We start from the raw sequence: 17,831 nt of genomic DNA on the forward strand, positions 1-17,831 counted from the left end.
CGGGCCCAGTTGCTCCGTGGCACGTGGGATCTTCCCAGACCAGGGCTCGAACCCGTGTCCCCTGCATTGGCAGGCAGATTCTCAACCACTGCGCCACCAGGGAAGCCCTGGCGGCTAATGTTAATATGGGAAGTGCTCGGTGCCCCAGAGGCGGGCCTGTGTCTACTCAGGCATGAGAGGCTAAGGCCACCAGCCCGGGACCGGGGTCAACCACCTCCTCTCAAGACCCAGGCTCAGCCTGTAAGACCCCTTCAGAACTGAAGCAGGGGAAGAGGGCCCACCCCGAGCCTCCAGCCAGACAGAGCTGCCATGCCAGCAGACGGTTGCTATATAACTTTTATTTCTGGAAGGTAAAGTAGATACAGCAATATACAAAAAAAAAAAAAAAAAAAAGAAAAGAAAAAACCCACAATAATATAAATTTTTACACTATTAAGTAAGTATACATTGGAATTTGAATGCAGTGGTCAGGACAGCATCTCACAAACCACCGTGTGGGTAGCTTAGGCATCCATGGGAATCCCTCGGCTGGGCAGGGGTCAGGCAGGCAGGTCCTGGAGGACTGGGTTTTTTTAAGGGAGGGGCCAAAACAAGTCTCAGCTCCTCTCAGGGCTTTTGCTATAATCAGGGTTAAAACCAGAAACACATGCGACCTAAAAGCCACGGGGTTTTAGTTTCTGCTCCAGCGAAGCCGGGATCCTCACCCGAGGTCCCTCGAGTTAAGCTAGATATGATCTAGAGAATGTTGCTAAAGGGAGATTGCTCCGTACTACCTATCAACCTCTGTCTGTCTTGGAGAGAAAGTCTCATGCCCTTCCTTCAAAAACTGGCAAATTTGGGTGTAACGCATAGCATTCCCTAGAAACTCTGGTCGACCGAGACAAGGTGGTTATGGACCACCCAATCTGGCCGTGCCTCTGGGTCTGAGGAGGCCCCATATCAGAGACCACCTCTCATGCTACTAAGTGTTCTGAGATGCACAGAAAATGCGAGTTGTTCTGCCTCACCGCGGGGGCCCCCATGTGGAGGAGACGGTCACCAGCGCTGGGGGAAGGCTGGGGTGTACACTCCCTCACGTGAGGGACAGACCTCGAGCTTATCACTAAGCCTCCGCCCCTGGCTTAACCAAGTGAAGAAGTGATCACAGGTGCTGCAGGAAATCACCAAGAAACTGGGATAAGAACCATATTCCCTGAGCTCAACTAGACCCTTGACTGGGGCCCCACGGTCTGACTCATGTTCGACCTGTAACTCTCTCCCTCTTATTCCAGGAGGTCCTGAGACCAGGATGCCTAAAGCAAACAGGACAAGGGACCTTTAGACGTGGGAAGGAGCCACGCCACAAGAGGGGCTCAGGTAAACTGGGGGGGAGGAAGAATCATCCCATCCCTTAGAAGGCACCCACAGAAACCACGCAGGCTCGGAAACAGGGGCGAAGTCTGGGGAGGAAAGGCGAGCAGGTTGAAAGTGCCCCTCTGCTCAGCCTCACCTACTAATAGGCCAGTAGGTGAAAGGGGAAAATAAAAACTTTGTTTATCAAAAAAAGTCTAAAATGTTTAGGGTCTCCTTCAACCTTCCTATATGAAAACCAAAGGCCAAGCCACATCTTCAGATGTCTGTTAAGGGCTGGATCTGAAGCTCATGTCAGGGTTTATATAAATTATCAGCCTGAAGAAAGCTGAATGCCGAAAGCACCAAGGAGGAAATTAACTGAGTTTTCTTAAATACAGAAAAGGCTATGCCGATACAGTGTTTTTTTGCCCTTTAAAAAACTTTTTTTTTTTTTTTTTTTTAAGTTTAAAAAGAAACCTAGGGGCTTTGAAAGTCCTATCTTCTATTTGAACGTCAGCAAGGTTAAAAGTGCAATGCCAGGAGGATGTAGCTAGAGACAGCTGTGGCGTTAGCTTACAGAAATAGGCAGAGGGATGCCGCTGGCACCAGAGGCACTTGTCTGACAATGACAACAACAAACTGCTGAGAAAAGCGGGCAGGGGGGCAAAAAAAGACATTTCCTCTTTCTCCCTCTCGCCATCCCTTCCACATCCCCTGATCACAGCCTCAGAGAGCGCATTCTTATTTGCATTTAGATAAAAGCGTATCACCCACATTCACTCATTTCTCTATTTTTAAAAAGTGCCCAGATTGCTCAAAGATAGCCAAAGTGAGAGACGAAAAAAAAATCTGGAACCACAGAGTTGGGAGTTGAGTTGATCTGGGCTTGGGCTGTTTAAGGGCTGGTGGAACACGTGTCGGTGCCTCCGTCACCTCTCTCTGCAGCTTCCGTCCTCGGCTTCTCACATGGGGGAGGTAGCGCACTCCGAGGTCAGCTCCATGTCGAACGTGAGGGATTCTGGGGGGGACACACAGGGAGAGCCAGTTCAGTCGCCTGGGCTCTACAGCTGGCGGGGCCCACACCCCTAGCCTTCCGGGGCACAGAGGCTCAGGCCGCCACTGCCATCTAGTCTCCTGCCCCTGCCCCTGCCCCTTGGTCGTCAAGATGGGGTCAGAGAATCCAGATTCTCTCTCCTCCCTTCTGGAAGGGCTCAGCCTCCTTCCTACCTTAACTCATTCCCAACTCTCCAGGTTTAAAGAAGCTCTAAGGCTGCCCTGTTGAACGCAGCAGCCTGGAGCCACTTGGGATGTGACTAGTCCCAACCGAGATAGGCTGTGGTTATAAAACGCCGGGCAGGTTTCAAAGACTTAGTACGAAAGAAAACCTCATTCATTTTTTTCTTTTCTTTTTTTTTTTTTTGGCTGCACCGCACGCGCATCTTGCGGGGATCTTAGTTCCCCGACCAGGGATCGACCCCATGCCCCCTGCAGTGCAAGCGTGCAGTCCTAACCACTGGACCGCCAGGGAAATCCCACACTCATTTTTTTCTAACGTGCAGAAATGCCACTATTTTGGATTTACTGGGCTAAAGAAAATACATTTGTAAAATTAACCTCACCTGTTCCTTTTCACTGTTTTTAACGTGGCTGCTAGAAAATTTACTCTGGCATGGGGGTGTGCGTTTCTATAGGATAGCGCTGTTCGAGAACTCCTTCTACCAATCCAGGTGCCCCTCGCTTGGTTATGTACATGGGAGCATCACACCAAGGGGACTGACTTCCCTCACAGGGACAGAGTCCGGCAACCAGATACTCACCAAACTGCCCTCCTGCTGAGGGTTCAGCACCTTCACCATTATTTCCAAACTGCATCAATGAATCTAAAGTGCGGGGGGACATCGGCAGGTCAATGGTATTGCTGCAGGTCGTTCTGTAGGAAATGGGGAGCAGCAGGAGGGGAAAGGGCCGGGTTGACAAGACACAATGGAGAAAAAAAAAAAAGAACAAAACACACACACACAAGCCATCAAACTCTGGTCTCCAACAGAAAAATAAAAGCTCAAGCTTTTTAAACACACGAGGTCACTTTGAGTACTGAACATAGCTCGGAGGGTTCCAACCCTTCACAAGAGAACTCTCACCCGGTGTCCTGTTCCCAGGGATAACTGAGGACATTAGAAATGGAGGCAAAATTGGGAAGGGAAGCCACTTACGGTGTCACACAGATGAACTTAGTCTTCAGGTATGGGGCAGCACCTGGGTAGAAGAAAACTCAGGCTTACTGATTGTGATTCCACTCTTGGGTACCCGGCAGGGGGAAGCCGGCTGCCTCCCCAGGGCTGACTTGAAACTCACTCCATCCTTGACCAGAGATTGTCTGGAACCTCCGTCTCCCCTCAGGGCTGCCCTCCCTCACTGTATACTCTGATGTTCCAGTGCTTGCAGCTGGAAGCTCGGTTCTTTCCCTCAAGCCTTCCTGAGACTTTTCAGCCGACCCTGGTCCCACCCGAGCTCAGATGAGCTCCAGCCTTGTGTTCATTCTTCCCCTCCATCATGTAAAGAGTTTAACTGCCTGTATGTGGACTGAGGATTGTATTCTAGCCTGGTTGTATCTCTTAGATTGAGTTCCCCGCATGCAGGACTGAGCCCACGCAGTCTGGGCACCACGTCCTGCTCAGATACCGAAGTCACCGAGTTTTTAAGAGAACGTGGAAACGGCTAATGCAGTTCCAAAGCTGAGGGTGACACCTTCTGTTCCCATCAGCACTTATCTGCCTCTATTACATTTTTCGGTGAGGGTATTAGTAACTCCCCAGTTGGATAACTACATCACACAGAAGAGCCTCTCCATGGGGAGGATGGCTCTGGACTGGGTGACAGGAGGCCTTACGTCTTCAACAGCTAAGAGATCCGGCCAAGGCCTTTTCTCTCTTGAGTATAAAATAAGAAGGAGGTGGGAGAGGGAGGGGCCCATCTTGGTCATTTATGATTCTTGTTCTACAGTTAGAAAAGTGAAGACTGAAATAAATGAATTTTAAGTGCTAAATGCTTACAGCAAGAGGTCAAAGAGCCCCGGAGACACTGGCATGGAATTTGGGGGATTCAGGTGAACAAATCACTTAGGAGGCATGGGGCGGGGCAGGGTGGGGTGGGCTGAGAGAAGCACAGCTATAAAGCTTGGGGCTTACAGTGAAACTGAGGGATCAGAAAGTACAATGACAGCCTGAGAAAGGGCATTGCCGAGGGGCCCTTAGACTCCCATCTGAGTTTACTTTTGGCCAAGAAATAGGTTAACTCAGTACCGAATCCAAAGAAGCTATCAAGGCAGGGTTCTGGTGTCTTATGAATCCATTTTGGCCCAGGCCTGAGGGGAGCTGACACCCCAGACAGAAAAGGGTTTAATTCCCTAAGTGATCAACGTTGCTGAGAAAAACACCTTCGGCCTGAGATGCCACAGTAGAAGCAAAGGAGAACTAAGACTAAAAGCTGATTTATGGCTCCGTACAAGGTTGTAAATGTACTTTATCTAATTTGTAAGATAAGGAATTTGTCATTTCTATAGAGGAATGTCTCCCTCAAGCCATGAGGAAATAGTGTGAGCTTCTGAGTAAGAAGGAGGGAAGAGTCCTGGGAAGATAATCTAGGAGACAGATTTATCTCCTAGAGACAATAAAACCCTCAGGATGAGAGACCTCCCTGGTAGCGCAGTGGTTAAGAATCCGCCTGCCAATGAAGGGGACATGGGTTTGAGCCCTGGTCCGGGAAGATCCCATATGCCGTGGGGCAACTAAGCCTGTGTACCACAGCTACTGAGCCTGCGCTCTAGAGCCCGTGAGCCACAACTACTGAGCCCATGCGCCACAACTACTGAAGCCCGTGCGCCTAGAGCCCGTGCTCCGCAACAAGGGAAGCCACCGCAATGATAAGTCCACGCACCGCAACTAGAGAAAGCCCCCATGCAGCAACTTAGACCCAATGCAGCCAAATAAATAAATAAATAAAACGAGCTCTCTAAAAATGGGCTCATACTTTAAAAAAAAAACAACCTTCAGGATGGGAACAGAGAGGAAATGGTCAGCTGCTCAACTCCGGAGGACCCCACATGCAGCCCGCCAGCACCCCACACCTGCTGACCCATTCGCCAAGCTCACACCCAGCCCCAGGAGGCAGACAAACACTCAGGTAATTAGTTCCCTTCCTGTGACTGCCGTCTTGCCCCTGAGGAAACACTGAGGTCTCCAGGCAGGAAAGGGCCTTGCCTCCCGGGCACACAGGAAGCTTGAGGGAGGGCGCAGCCTCAGACTTGGAACTTGGACCTTGAAAGCAAAATTAGTCAAGGGCCCAGCACTTGGACCTAAATGCCTTCTGCAGAAGGAACAGGGTAGTGTGATGGGGGCTGATAAACAGATCTCCCAACCGAAGCACAACGTGGAAGGAGAGATAAGGGGCAAACAGGAAGTGAGAGTTACGCTCGCCTAGAGTGTGGCCAAGACTCAACCCCAGAACAAAGGAAAAAGGAAAGTCAATTGCCAATTAGCCCCAACTCCCTCTTCCAAGTCTCGTTCTTCTCACCCCAAGAGATCCCTCACAGGGAACTCCTGTGAAAAAGTGGGAAGGAAGCTGGTGGGTTTGTGTTTGTGTGTGGGAGAGCTCTTTGTACAAAAACAGTTTTTTCCAAAGCAACTGGGGCAGGGAAGCCAACCTCAAAGGATCCCTTTAAACCATTACTGGCTCTGTGATTAAGAAAACTTAAATAAAAACAAAGAACAGCAAATTATAGTGTTCTCATCAGGATCTGGACAGAGAACCCAGTGTCCGAATCCCAGACGCCCACGGGAACAGACTAGGGGGCTCTGCCCTCCACGCTGGCGGCGGTGCTAGAGAGCGAGGGTTTAGTGTGGAAAATGTATGTGTAACTTACATAAGCACATGGGCTCTTGCACATTAAAAAACATCTTATTTTCAAGAGCTGCACAAAGGACCAAGTCCACGCCCCTCACACCAGTTACTGTCTTCCCCTTCAGTCACCACTCTCGTGCTCTTAAACCGTGTTCCAGCGCTGCTAACACTCATTTCCTCCAGAAAGCCTTTCTTCATCCCTCTTGGCGTTGCTCACATTGTTCCGTGATGCAGAAAAGGAAACACGCTAGACTGAAGTCTGAATCGCAAACCTTCCAGCATCTGCTTTGTAAGAAGTGCTGTGCTGGCTGTGCATCCTGTTTCTAAAGAATTCCGCCCTCGCTTTCTCTCCACGGTGTTTTAGGTATGTCTGGGTGTGTGCCTGCTGCTTCCCCCTTGAGACTGGTGCTTCTTGTAGGGCAAAGCCTGGTGACTGATTCCTCTCCTCTCTCTAACCCCATCAGCCACCCCCCCAAAGGCACTCACTACAAAGTTCTTTCCCAGAAAGAGGAATAAAGATCACCAGGTCCTTCAGGCATTTGCCCTACCTGTCCTCCCAGGATCCTACAATTTCCCACTTCTCCCCAGGACTAAACGGCTGTCGTGGAAAATCAACAACTACCCGGGTCAGCTTCGGGATGCTCCTGGCTCTCTGGCCGACAGTACTTTCCGAACGCCTCCTCCTTTGGAATGTCAGGGTAGAGGTAGACCAGCGGAGACACGAGGATATTGGTGGCATCCATGATCTTATAGCCCATGATGATTTCAGCAAACGACATGTTGTTCAGCTGCTGCTTGGTGTATGGTTCCACCGACTGGATCTGGGTCTTACCTGTCAGGGGAAACGGGAAGGGAAGACTCAGGTGATCTTGGAGAAAACTACCTGACTTATTTTCCCTCAAGGGGGGAAGGCTTATGCCAACCCAGCGCTCGAGACCCTGAATATCCTGCCCAGTCGCCTGGCACTGGGGAAATGTTCAGCTGGCTTTGGGAGAGGCTATCCAGCTGGGCCACAGGTAATACACTTGGATAAACTATTTACATAAGATATATTAACAGGGTAGGAAAGAAAGGAGATGAAGAATGAAATTTAAATAGGCAAGTATTAGTCCCTGGCGCCAGCAAAACAAAACTGGCAAGCCAATCCTCCAGCTGGTAGAATTTAGAGAAAAGAATCACCCAAATGTGCCTTACAAGTCTGAGGCGGGGGGGGGGGGGGGGGGGGGGGGGGGGGGGGTGCAAGGCCATCTCTGCCCACAAGGGGGCAGCACGTGCCTGAAACCAGCAGAGGCCACGGCAGCAGCTCACCACCAGGTGGGGTGGGGAAGAGCCAAGCTTACCGCTGATGTCCTTCTCCACCCAAGTGAAGGTGACTCCTCCTTCTTTGCTGCTTTCACTGAATCTCAGCAGGAAGGTGCCTGGGGGCTTGGTGCTCAAGATGGCCCGCTCCCTCTCCTTACTGATAAAGCCCATTATGTACCTGGAGGCAAAGAGGAGAAACAGCAAGATTTGGGCTGAGGGTTGCCCTGCTATTGGCCCGCTGGGAGAGCGGGGGACTTGTCACACCTGCGCACCCTGCCAGACACAAGAGTTCCAACCTACCCTTCATTCCAAAGGGCCAGGATGTACTTTTTCACAAGGTCAATGATATTGTCCAGCCAGACCCAGAAGGAGAAGCCCTTGCCGGCCATGTTTTCCTGGAGAAAAGAATAATGGGAAAGCCAAGTCCACCACCATCCCAGGCTTTTCCTTCCTAGGGGTGAGGTGCCACCAAAATCCTCAGGCCCATCTAGCCTCAGGCAGGTGCTACTGGCCGCTGGACCAAGAGCCTAGGGCCTTCAGGCCCAGCGTCCTCCACGACCTCCCAGCAGGTAAGCACCCTTCTCCCTCCCCTTCCCGTGAGGCAGACACACGGAGTTCACACGGTTGCTTACTTTGCAAAATTTAGCCCACGTGATCTGACACCCTGAATAGTTCACACCAGGTCCTGAAGGAAAAAAAATAATAAAGTAGTATAATTTTCAGTTTTGAATCAAGATCTTATTTCTTCAAACAGAACATGTGCACAACTGCCCCACGATAGGCCCTGAAACCGTTGGTTTTCATGTATTTGAATGTTGCCACTGTTGTGTGCATATGGTGCACCCGTCCACCCCATACCCGACCCCATCATTTAACACACACACCACCCCTCCGAGTTGTTGTTTAGCCCAGCTGCCCTTTCTAGCCTCGTGTGGTGGTCCTGGAACCAGCAGCACACACTAAGAAGCTGACAGCTTGAGTTACAGGGTCACATTTGGTGGCAGCATAGGACAAAGCATAGGTAGCACGCAAAACATTCTACTATGGCTTTTTTTCCAGGGAGAAAATTAAAAACAAGCCTATGGTTTCTTGAAGAAACAGACAGGGATACCAAGCCTTTAGCTCTAACACGCACTTAAAATATCTTCCAAGGTTGGATAAAGTAGTACCCTGGAAGGGTGAGGGAGACAGCCACCAAGAGAAAAGAAATCTGCCTCCCGCCTCCTAAAAACGACCCCCAGGATGCACACCTCCTCTGCATCCTGACTCCCTGACCTGCTGGAGCACATGTGTTCTGGCCCTGGCACAGCACCTAGCTCAGTAAACTCTTCTGAATGAACAGCCCCATGGGCCAGATTCCTTTTCTGAGGAGGGTGAGGGGAGAAGAGGTGAAGTGCTGACCTAAGAGTTTCTCCGCCAGCGTTGTCAACTGCTCGATGCTCAGCCCGCGCTTGGTGGTGGAGGAGAACTGCCAGCTCAGCACCTCGGCCACTTGATCCCATGTTCCAATTGGGGGCTTGGTGAAAAAGTTCACGTTCTATTGGAAATGACACATTTGCTCCTTTAGATGAGAGGGTGGTGCCTGATGAGCTGCGCCAGGTACCGTGACAGCCCCGAGGCACCGAGGAGTCTCAGGAAAAACGGGGGCCCGACTCACCTTGGGGTTGTTGGTCAGCATGTTATACCACAGGATGGACGCCCAGGCGTTGGGCATCTGACAGATGTTGGAGATCACCACAACTGGCAAGGAGTGGGTCTGTGGAGGGAGCGGGGAATGAGCTGGGGGAGGGGGGGCAGAGGGCCCTCGTGGCTTCCAAAACCTCTTCACCCATATCTCGCAGGGTTCGGAATAAAGGACGGGCCGTGGAGCACACCTGCTGCCAGCCCTCAGGGAGAAGCGGGGCCGAGTCCGCTCAACACCCAGAGCGGAAAGAATGCCGAACTCGGCGGCTGTCTGAACATCACCAGGAACTTGCAAAGCTAACTTGCTCACGGTGGACTCACAGTCCCCGGATTCCCCGTTTACAACACCTGCAAGGCACCCTCCACGAATCGAAGCTGTGCCTGCCCATTAAACAGAGAGGCCCCAGGGATCAAAGACCAGGGTTCCTGCTTTTTCCGGTGTATCTTTAATTTAAAGATCAAGAAAGCTGGGGAAAGAGCATGTAAATGCCATGATTGTCTGTATACTAAAAACACTGGTTGTTGAAAGACTGTTTTGCCCAAACTTTATAAAGTCACCTATGATCAATGTCTAAATACGAGTTTTTATATCAAGTTTGCTGAAAGCTGAGTAGACATGTATCTTCTAAGCACTCAGGCAAGATTTTACTCTCAGGTGGGATACTAAGGATTTTTGGGAGGGAGAGAAGCAAAAATAAACACAGTGCTTAGCAGAGAGTCACCATTCCACCTTCTGGAGTAAAAACCTCAACCAGAAGAAGTCTTGTCCTGAATTACCACTGCGTGCAGCCCTACCCAGTTCTGTCACAGAACTCACCTCTAGGTCAATCTTGAGGCCTTGGTGATACACCTCAGTCTCAAAAGTGATCAGGTGCAGCTCCTCAGTCACAATCAGGGAGGCCTGCAAGAAGGAGGAGGACACTATTCCTCAGAGAGCATGGTATTCAGTCCTGACGCCACCACACCATCCAGAAGGGCAATCCGCCAGGTGGCCACAGACACAACTGGAGCACGTGGTCTCTTCTACACTATCACTCTCCAGTGCTATGGTTCTCAACCTGACCTCCTACTAGCTTTATTATGATACTAAGGAGATCCAATAGGTTATGTATAAAATGCATAAGGCACAAAGAATGACAAAACAGTGAACACCTGTGTACCCACCACCCAGTTTAAGGGAAAGACCATCACTACTGAGGTTCTCTGGGCACCCTTCCCAACCCCATCCATCCCTGTGCCTCCTCCCTCAGAAGTAACGGCTATTTTGTCTTTTGAGTTCATCATTTCCTAGCTCTTCTTTATGGTTTTACCACATTTATACCTCTAACCAATGTATGTGTGGTATAGTTTGTTTAGTTCCATCTTATACATATGGAATCACACCCTGTGTATTCTTTTGTGACTCGCTTTTCACATCCATGTAGCTGTGTGCACCTGCAATTTCTCCATTTTCACAGCTGTATAGTATTCCATCACCTGACTATACTGCAGATCATTTATCCACTCTAGTGCTGATGGCACTTGGTTTGTATTTAGGGCTTACAATTAGGCTGCTCTGACATTTTGTACATATCTCCTGCTACCTATGTGCAAAGATTCCTCTATTGTTAAATCCTGGGAGGGGCACTGCTGGTTTACAGGGTATGTTCATTTTTATAATGCCCAATTGTTTTCCAAAGTGACTGAAAAAATTTATACTCCCACCAGCAATATAGCGACATTATTTTGAATGAGAATTGCCAATGAATTATTAGAAATTCCAATTCATATTTAAAATGCTCTTTTTCTAATTACAAAAGTAATACACTTTCAGTTTAAATGCAAATACTACAGAGATAGTACAGAGTAGCCTTGGATAAGAACAGCAGCACTGTTTGGTAGATATTCCTCTAGAATTTTGTAATGCAGACATGAATAGACAAAATACAGTGCAAGTTTTTTTAAACAGATATACTGATATACTACTCAAATTATTTTGCATCTTTTTTTCCTAAATATGCCACATACATTTTCCTGTATCATTGCATACCTCACTCTTTAACTGCTGTCAAGTATTATAAATTCAATTTTTTTTTTCAAAAGGCCTGCTACGTTCTAGAGAAGAGGGTAAGAATAGCTCAGGGGACAAATATCAGAAAAAGAATAGGGTGTCACAGTTTTATAAAAAAGATTTAAAACTAGTTTTTGGTCACATTTACCTTTTTTTTTTTTTTTTTTTTTTAAGTTTATTCTTTTTTTTTCTTTTTTGGCCACGCCATGCAACTTATGGGATCTTAGTTCCCCAACCAGAGATCAAACCCAGGCCCTTGGCAGTGAAAGCCCTGATTCTTAACCACTGGACCGCCAGGGAAGTCCCTTAAGTTTATTCCTGACATTGAGTCCAATAATCTGAATAAATGGGAGGCAGAGAAGAAATAAGGGGATTCGTATTGTTTTGTTCTTTTTCTTTTGGTAAAATGTTTAACTCGGATTTGTTGAAACCTTCCATCCCACCTCAGTGACCAAAACAGGTCACCAAAAGCTGAGCCAAGCCATGTCAGCGCACGGAAGTTGGAAGGGGAATTTGGAAAGCCCCAGGCAAGGTGGAAGGCTTCTTTTCCACTACATGGGTGTGGGCAAGGGACTTTCCACTCCTTAATGACTAGCCGACTCCCTGGACAATCAAGGAAATGCTCCGAGCCAGAGTACTGCAAGGCATGAGTGACTTCTGATGTGTCATGTTGGCCTGGGGTGACTGCAGCTGGTCAGATGTCTCTACTTCTGGGCAGTAAGAAGGCTCTTTTTCTCTCCTCCTCAAAGAAAACCCTCCTATAGTTGGCTTTCATCCCCAACAAAACTTACGTCGCAGTTGGCTCGGCCCCCGTTACCACATCTCTGCTCTCTCAGGGTCTGTAAGAAAAGCAAAGATCATCCCCTGTCATGTGAGGCTCTCCCCTAACCCCTCCCCCTGCCAGAGGCCCTGGGAGAAGGTGAGTCCAGGCTTCTTCCGTGTACCAAGTGTTTGAACTCTGCAGAGAGGCTGCCGTTGTTGGACTCTTCCATGTTCATCACTTTTGTGTTTGTGCCCAGGATGTTAAATTTCCGGGATCTGAATCACAGGAGAAAAAAACCAACCACATAGGTGAGCGAGTGGTCAGAGGACAAAGTTAGGTTAAACGGGAACACAAGGAAGCCTCCAGGCTGAACTTACCCTCTGAGAGCTGCAACATCCCCGGAGTCTCTGTTAAGAACACAAACCAGTGGTAATAAAAAAGGCCCTGAGTTTCTTCAAAAGTCTACTTTGAACACCTATAATTTATTCTGATGGAAAAACTGCTGTTCTCCTGGGGATTTCTGTACATGACTCTATTACATTTTATATGTGAAATTAACAATCCTATACATGCTGAAATAGTAGACACAGCTGGTTGCCTACCCAAACTCTACTCCCCTCTTCCTAACAGAACCTTGACTCTGTCAAGTATCTTTCCCATCCCCACCTCCAGGGGACCCTGATCATTAAGCTCACCAGAATAGAGCATGCCCACAGTGCAGCCGTCCAGGGGTGAGGACAGGACCTTCACTGTCTCAATCAGATTGGGAAGGATTCTCTCTCAGGCTGGACTTAAATTCCATAGCTTCAGCTGAACATGAGCAAGGAGGCATGTGGCCTTAACTACCACAAGCAACCATGCAGCAACCCAGAAGGGAACCCTAGAATGCCAGTGACACTTATGGCGGCAGAGAAGAGAGACAGAAGATTCTGGGTCCTTGATGACATCAATTGAGTCACTGATCTCACCGTCAGAAACTTGTTCTAACTTTGCATTTCCAGTTATACTGGGTTGCAAATTTCCTTATTATTTAAGCCACACTGGGTTTTCTGCAAAGGTTTACTGTTACCTGTAACTCAGAGCATCCCCTTGATGTAGCTGGAAATATTCTTCCCAGTGTGTTCCCTGTGTTTTTGAATATTTCGTTTTTTATATAGTCACCATTTCTCAGTGTTTTCCTTTCTTTTTAAAATTATTTTAGTTCTGTTTAAAAAGTCCTTCTCCATTGCTATATACTCACTTATGCTTTTAGAAAAACAGCTACTATTTATTAAACAGTACATTCTGTGGGAGTTCACAGATTAAAATGGATCAACTTTTAAACCATTCAGAAGATACCTTTCCATATACCACATTTTATTTTATTTTTATTTATTTATTTATTTTGGCCATGCAGCTTGTGGGACCTTACTTCCCTGACCAGAGATTGAACCCAGGCCCTCGGCAGTGAAAGCTCAGAGTCTTAACCACTGGAATGCCAGGGAATTCCCCATATATCACATTTGAGAACTTAAATAAAGTCCTCATTATCAGAAAATTTTCCCTCATGTCTAGCCTATATTTACTTTTCTTTTTACATTCTTTTTTCTTTGTATTATACCTTTGATGTAATTGACAAATAATAAACTACATATATAAAATGCACAATTTGATGAGGTTTGATATATGTATACTATACACGCCTGTGACATCATCAACCCAATCAAGATAATGAACATATCCAGCATCCCCAAGTTTCCCCACGCCTTTACGTGACCCATTCCCCAATCCCACACTTCACCCACCCCTGTCCCCAGGCAATCAGTGATCTGCTTTCAGTCATGATAGATTCATTCGCACTTCTAGAATTTTATATAAATGAAAACATAAAGTATGTAACTCTTTTTTTCTTGGTCTGGCTTCTCTCATCCAGTGTATTAATTTGGAGATTTATCCTTGTGTTGTGGGTATCAATAGTTCATTCCTTTTTGTTGGTGAATAATATTCCGTTGTATGGATATACCACCAACTGTTTATTCACCTGTTGATGGACACTCATCTATCAATGAAGATTCCTGTACAACCCTTTGTGTGGACATATGCTTTCATTTCTCTTGGGTAAATACCTAGGAGTGGAATGGTTAGGTCATAGGGTAGGTGTATGTTTAACTTTTTAGGAAACTGCCAAATTGCCTTCCAAAAGTGGTTGCCATTTTTACCACCATTATACTATACATTTGCCTATGCTTTTAAGATATATCTAGAATTTATTCTGATGGACAGTGAAAAGTTTAACGTCTTACTCAAATCCCCCCAATACCAAGTTTCCCTAAGACGACTTACTGAATAATCCACCCTTTCCTCGCTAATTTAAGATATCAATTAAAATGTATATTAATTCCTTATATAAACCTGAAGTCTATTTTTGGACTTTAGATTTTGCTTCAATGATCAGTTTATTCCTGCCCTGGTTAACACACTCATTTAGCAACTGAAACTTTGTGATACATTTTAATATTGGGCAAGGCAGCTTCCCATACCACCCCCCATAATTTTTATTTGTTAAAAAAATTCTTTTGGAAAGTAGAATGGTGGTTGTCAGGCGCTGGAGGGAGAGGGAAATGGGGATTTGATCTTCAGTGGATATAGAGTTTCAGTTTTATAAGATGAAAAAGTTCTGGAGATCTGTTGCACAACAATGTCCATATACTCAACACTGCTGAACTGAACGCTTACAAACGGTTGATATCAACTATACATCAATAAAAAAAGAAAAAGAAAAAAAAAGAAACCAACTGAGAAAAAATATGAGGTAAATTTGAACAGTAACTGGCTATTTGATGATATTAAAGAAGTATTTGGGGCAAGATTTTAAGTTGCTAAGATGGTAAATTTTATGTTTATCACAATTAAAAATAAACAAATCCTTTTTAAGAACTATCTCTGCTTATTTTTTTCATCTAAGATATAACTTGAAAAGCAAGTCAAGAATTTTCAAAAATCCTATTCATGTTTTGGTTGGTTCTATATTAACTGGGAAGAATCAACATCTTTATAATAAAATTAAAAGTCTTCAGTCCAGGAGTATGACTTATCGCCTCACTTTTAAAAAGTCACTTCCTCACTAAAATTTCACAGTGTTCTTCAAGTAGGTCTTAAATATTTCTGTTAAGTTTATCACCATTTATTTTTTATTTTTGTTGCTTATTGTGAGATCGTTTTTCTATTATAATTTCTAACTGGTTGATGCTAATTTATGGTTAAAGTAATCAATTTTTGCTTATTTATTTATTAAACTTACCACCTTCCTCAAGTCCCTAATTTCATTAGTAACTATTTTCCAATTCATTCTCATGAAATTTCCAGATAAACAATTATATCACCTACATTTTCTCTTTTTTAATCTTTTCAGAGGGAAGGGCATTTTAATTTTTTAAAGGTACTGTCAAATTCTGAAGAGGATTCCATTATGTGGTAAAGTGCAAAACAGCAACAAAAATCAATTTTCCCATATATTCTCAGTTTTATATAATATGCATACATTACATTTATAAGTAAAAAAATGAATAAAGAAAAAGAGGAACTCGAGGTCACAATAGCAATAGTAACTCAAATCTGTACCGCCAGCTTTGTGGTTTTGTTCAGGCACATAAATGACAATGCACAGCAAGGCTTTTGAAAACTTTTTAAAGAAACGAAGATCTCTGAACGAAGATAAAGCCTCTAAGTTCACATGATGTCTGTCAAAATTCCCATTTCTCTGTCCCTCGTTTGAAAAAAAGAAAAAAAGAGCTAAGATAAGGAGTACTTACTTGTCAATGCACACTTTAATTTTAAGCTGATAATTTAGCTCAGGGAATTTGACCAGCAATCTATTTCAAAAAAAAAAAAAAGAAAGAAAGAAAAAAAAAGTTTCAGAGCAAAGAAAAAACATCCAATTAAAAAAAAAAGTCACTAGGCTCCCCCAGCAACTTCTAGTTGAAGTAATACAAAATTCGTTAACTCTTCAATTCTAACGAGGTAAGTCATAATCCCAAATTCCTCTTCCCATGGGTGCTGGGTTTCACTTTAAGTCAAGCATCAGGCAAAAAGGGACTGAAAGAAAGCCTAAGAACTAAGAACTTAGATAAACTTGTGAGAGATTCACCGAAGGATAATGAAAACCATTTCATGAAAAATATTACAGGAATACATGCTCTGCAGGTGGTATTCTTTCTATTAAACCTGAAACCTAACACCATACTACCTTTCTGAGGAGGGAAATTTCACTGCAGAAGGGCAAACCCCAGCTTACCTGTTCTGACTTGAATGTGAAAGTAACGCTCCACCTGCAGGCCCCTCACCCACCTGCCCTGTGGCCTCTTAGCTTCTATTATCACTAAGCTTTATTCTTTCCCTTAAAATCCTCAGGGAAAAGTAGGCTCGAAGAACAAAAAATAACTGGCATTATTCTGCCCCTTTTGCAGGAGAGATGGAGATTCTATGGCTTAAGACTTTAGGTCTGGAATCTTAGGAATACAACGGGCCTGAATCATAGGAATATACCCAGGTAACCTCAAAAAGATTACCATTCTTTAGCTTTTGACAGGAGAATCAGAGAGCAAGCTGATATTATGCCAACAAATTCCATACCCATCATAGTACTGCCTGCGACGCCTATAAAGAAAAACCCTGGTCACCAACTCTGTTCTGGCCCTGAGAGTGACCCTTGATACAATATCTGCCAGAAGTGGAGGTTCCGTGGCCCACCTGACTTTAGTTGTAAACTGGACACCGGTCTTGATGACTAATGGCCGGTCGGGATGCATAGGCATGCAGGGCTGCCGCTCTACCACGAAGGCACTGGAAGGGAAAGAGAAGGGCAGTGGTTCACACACAACTCAGTGGGCCAGTCCCTGTCCTGTTCCTCGGAAGTCAGCCAATCTCTTGTTCAAGGACATTTTGGGGAGGGGGGGTGGAGGGCGGGGGTGATGGGGGAAAGGGGCAGGGACTCTAAGTTACCTTTTCATTAAGTTTCTAAACAGCTCTACGATTCTCTCCTCCAGCATTGGCCGGTGTTGTACAATGGGATCCCCTTTGTAGCTAACTTTCTGCTGCAACTCCTCCAGTTTCTTAATTTGTTGGCGGGTCTGAAGTTGAGATTCTGCCAATGAGGTTATCCTGCCAATAAAATAAGGAAGATACCAGTTACCTAAGTGGGTGTACACAGGTGAGTTGGAGAAGGGGAAGGGAATACCACAGGTATAAACACCTGTATGCAGTCCCCTGACATAGGAAAGGGGCATTTTTTTTCATTGTGGGAAAATATGCATAGCATAAAATTGACCATTTCTAAATGTACAGTTCAGCAGCATTAGATTAGAAAAGGGAAACTTATTTTTGCCTTTTTTGGGGTTTTTTTGGCCATGCTGTGTGGCTTGCAGGATCTTAGTTCCCTGACCAGGGATTGAACCTGGCCCCTGGCACTGCAAGTGCTGAGTCCTAACCACTGGACTGCCAGGGAATTCCCTATTTTGCCTTTTTAAAACAGTGCCTTCCTAAAACTTTACATTTCAAAGAGGAAGGCAGGCATAGAGGAAGAAGTGTCAAAACTTATGCCACTAGGAGACATTAATCGCGTTACCACTGGAAAGTGACAAACATTAGAACCCAGATATGGAGAACATGAAATAAGGAATTTGATGCTCACTTTCCTCAGCCTAACTTGTCTTTGTACCCAAATCTGAGGACTGGGGAAGCGCAGGACATCAGACAGCCCAAGAAGATGGGTTTGAGCCAGCTCTGTCCCTCACTACCTGTGCAAACTTGGCCAGGTCCCTTCAC

The 17,831-nt window shown here is 45.8% G+C and overlaps 1 protein-coding gene across 4 annotated transcripts in view; it reads right to left on the reverse strand.

Annotated features, from left to right (window-relative positions):
* Positions 1–318: 318 nt before the first annotated feature.
* STAT3 (signal transducer and activator of transcription 3) overlaps positions 319–17,831 on the reverse strand; it is a 64,658-nt gene continuing 47,145 nt past the window's right edge. The window contains exons 9-24 of one of the 4 annotated variants that reach the window (XM_082371354.1): positions 17,010–17,168; positions 16,758–16,850; positions 15,821–15,880; positions 12,407–12,436; positions 12,211–12,304; positions 12,058–12,105; positions 10,034–10,117; positions 9,191–9,289; positions 8,935–9,070; positions 8,166–8,218; positions 7,834–7,928; positions 7,572–7,711; positions 6,854–7,063; positions 3,546–3,588; positions 3,150–3,212; positions 319–2,350 (exon numbers count right to left, since the gene is read on the reverse strand). In XM_082371354.1, the coding sequence (XP_082227480.1) occupies positions 3,188–3,212; positions 3,546–3,588; positions 6,854–7,063; positions 7,572–7,711; positions 7,834–7,928; positions 8,166–8,218; positions 8,935–9,070; positions 9,191–9,289; positions 10,034–10,117; positions 12,058–12,105; positions 12,211–12,304; positions 12,407–12,436; positions 15,821–15,880; positions 16,758–16,850; positions 17,010–17,168 (1,369 nt within the window). In that variant the 3' untranslated portion in view covers positions 319–2,350; positions 3,150–3,187. Of the gene's footprint in view, positions 2,351–3,149; positions 3,263–3,545; positions 3,589–6,850; positions 7,064–7,571; positions 7,712–7,833; positions 7,929–8,165; positions 8,219–8,934; positions 9,071–9,190; positions 9,290–10,033; positions 10,118–12,057; positions 12,106–12,210; positions 12,305–12,406; positions 12,437–15,820; positions 15,881–16,757; positions 16,851–17,009; positions 17,169–17,831 lie in introns of all 4 variants that reach the window. The other 3 variants (XM_082371352.1, XM_082371353.1, XM_082371351.1) reach the window with 3 other exon arrangements.

The sequence above is a fragment of the Balaenoptera borealis genome (genome assembly GCF_965194805.1).
Source record: "Balaenoptera borealis genome assembly, chromosome: 20".
NCBI classification, from domain to species: Eukaryota; Metazoa; Chordata; class Mammalia; order Artiodactyla; family Balaenopteridae; genus Balaenoptera; species Balaenoptera borealis.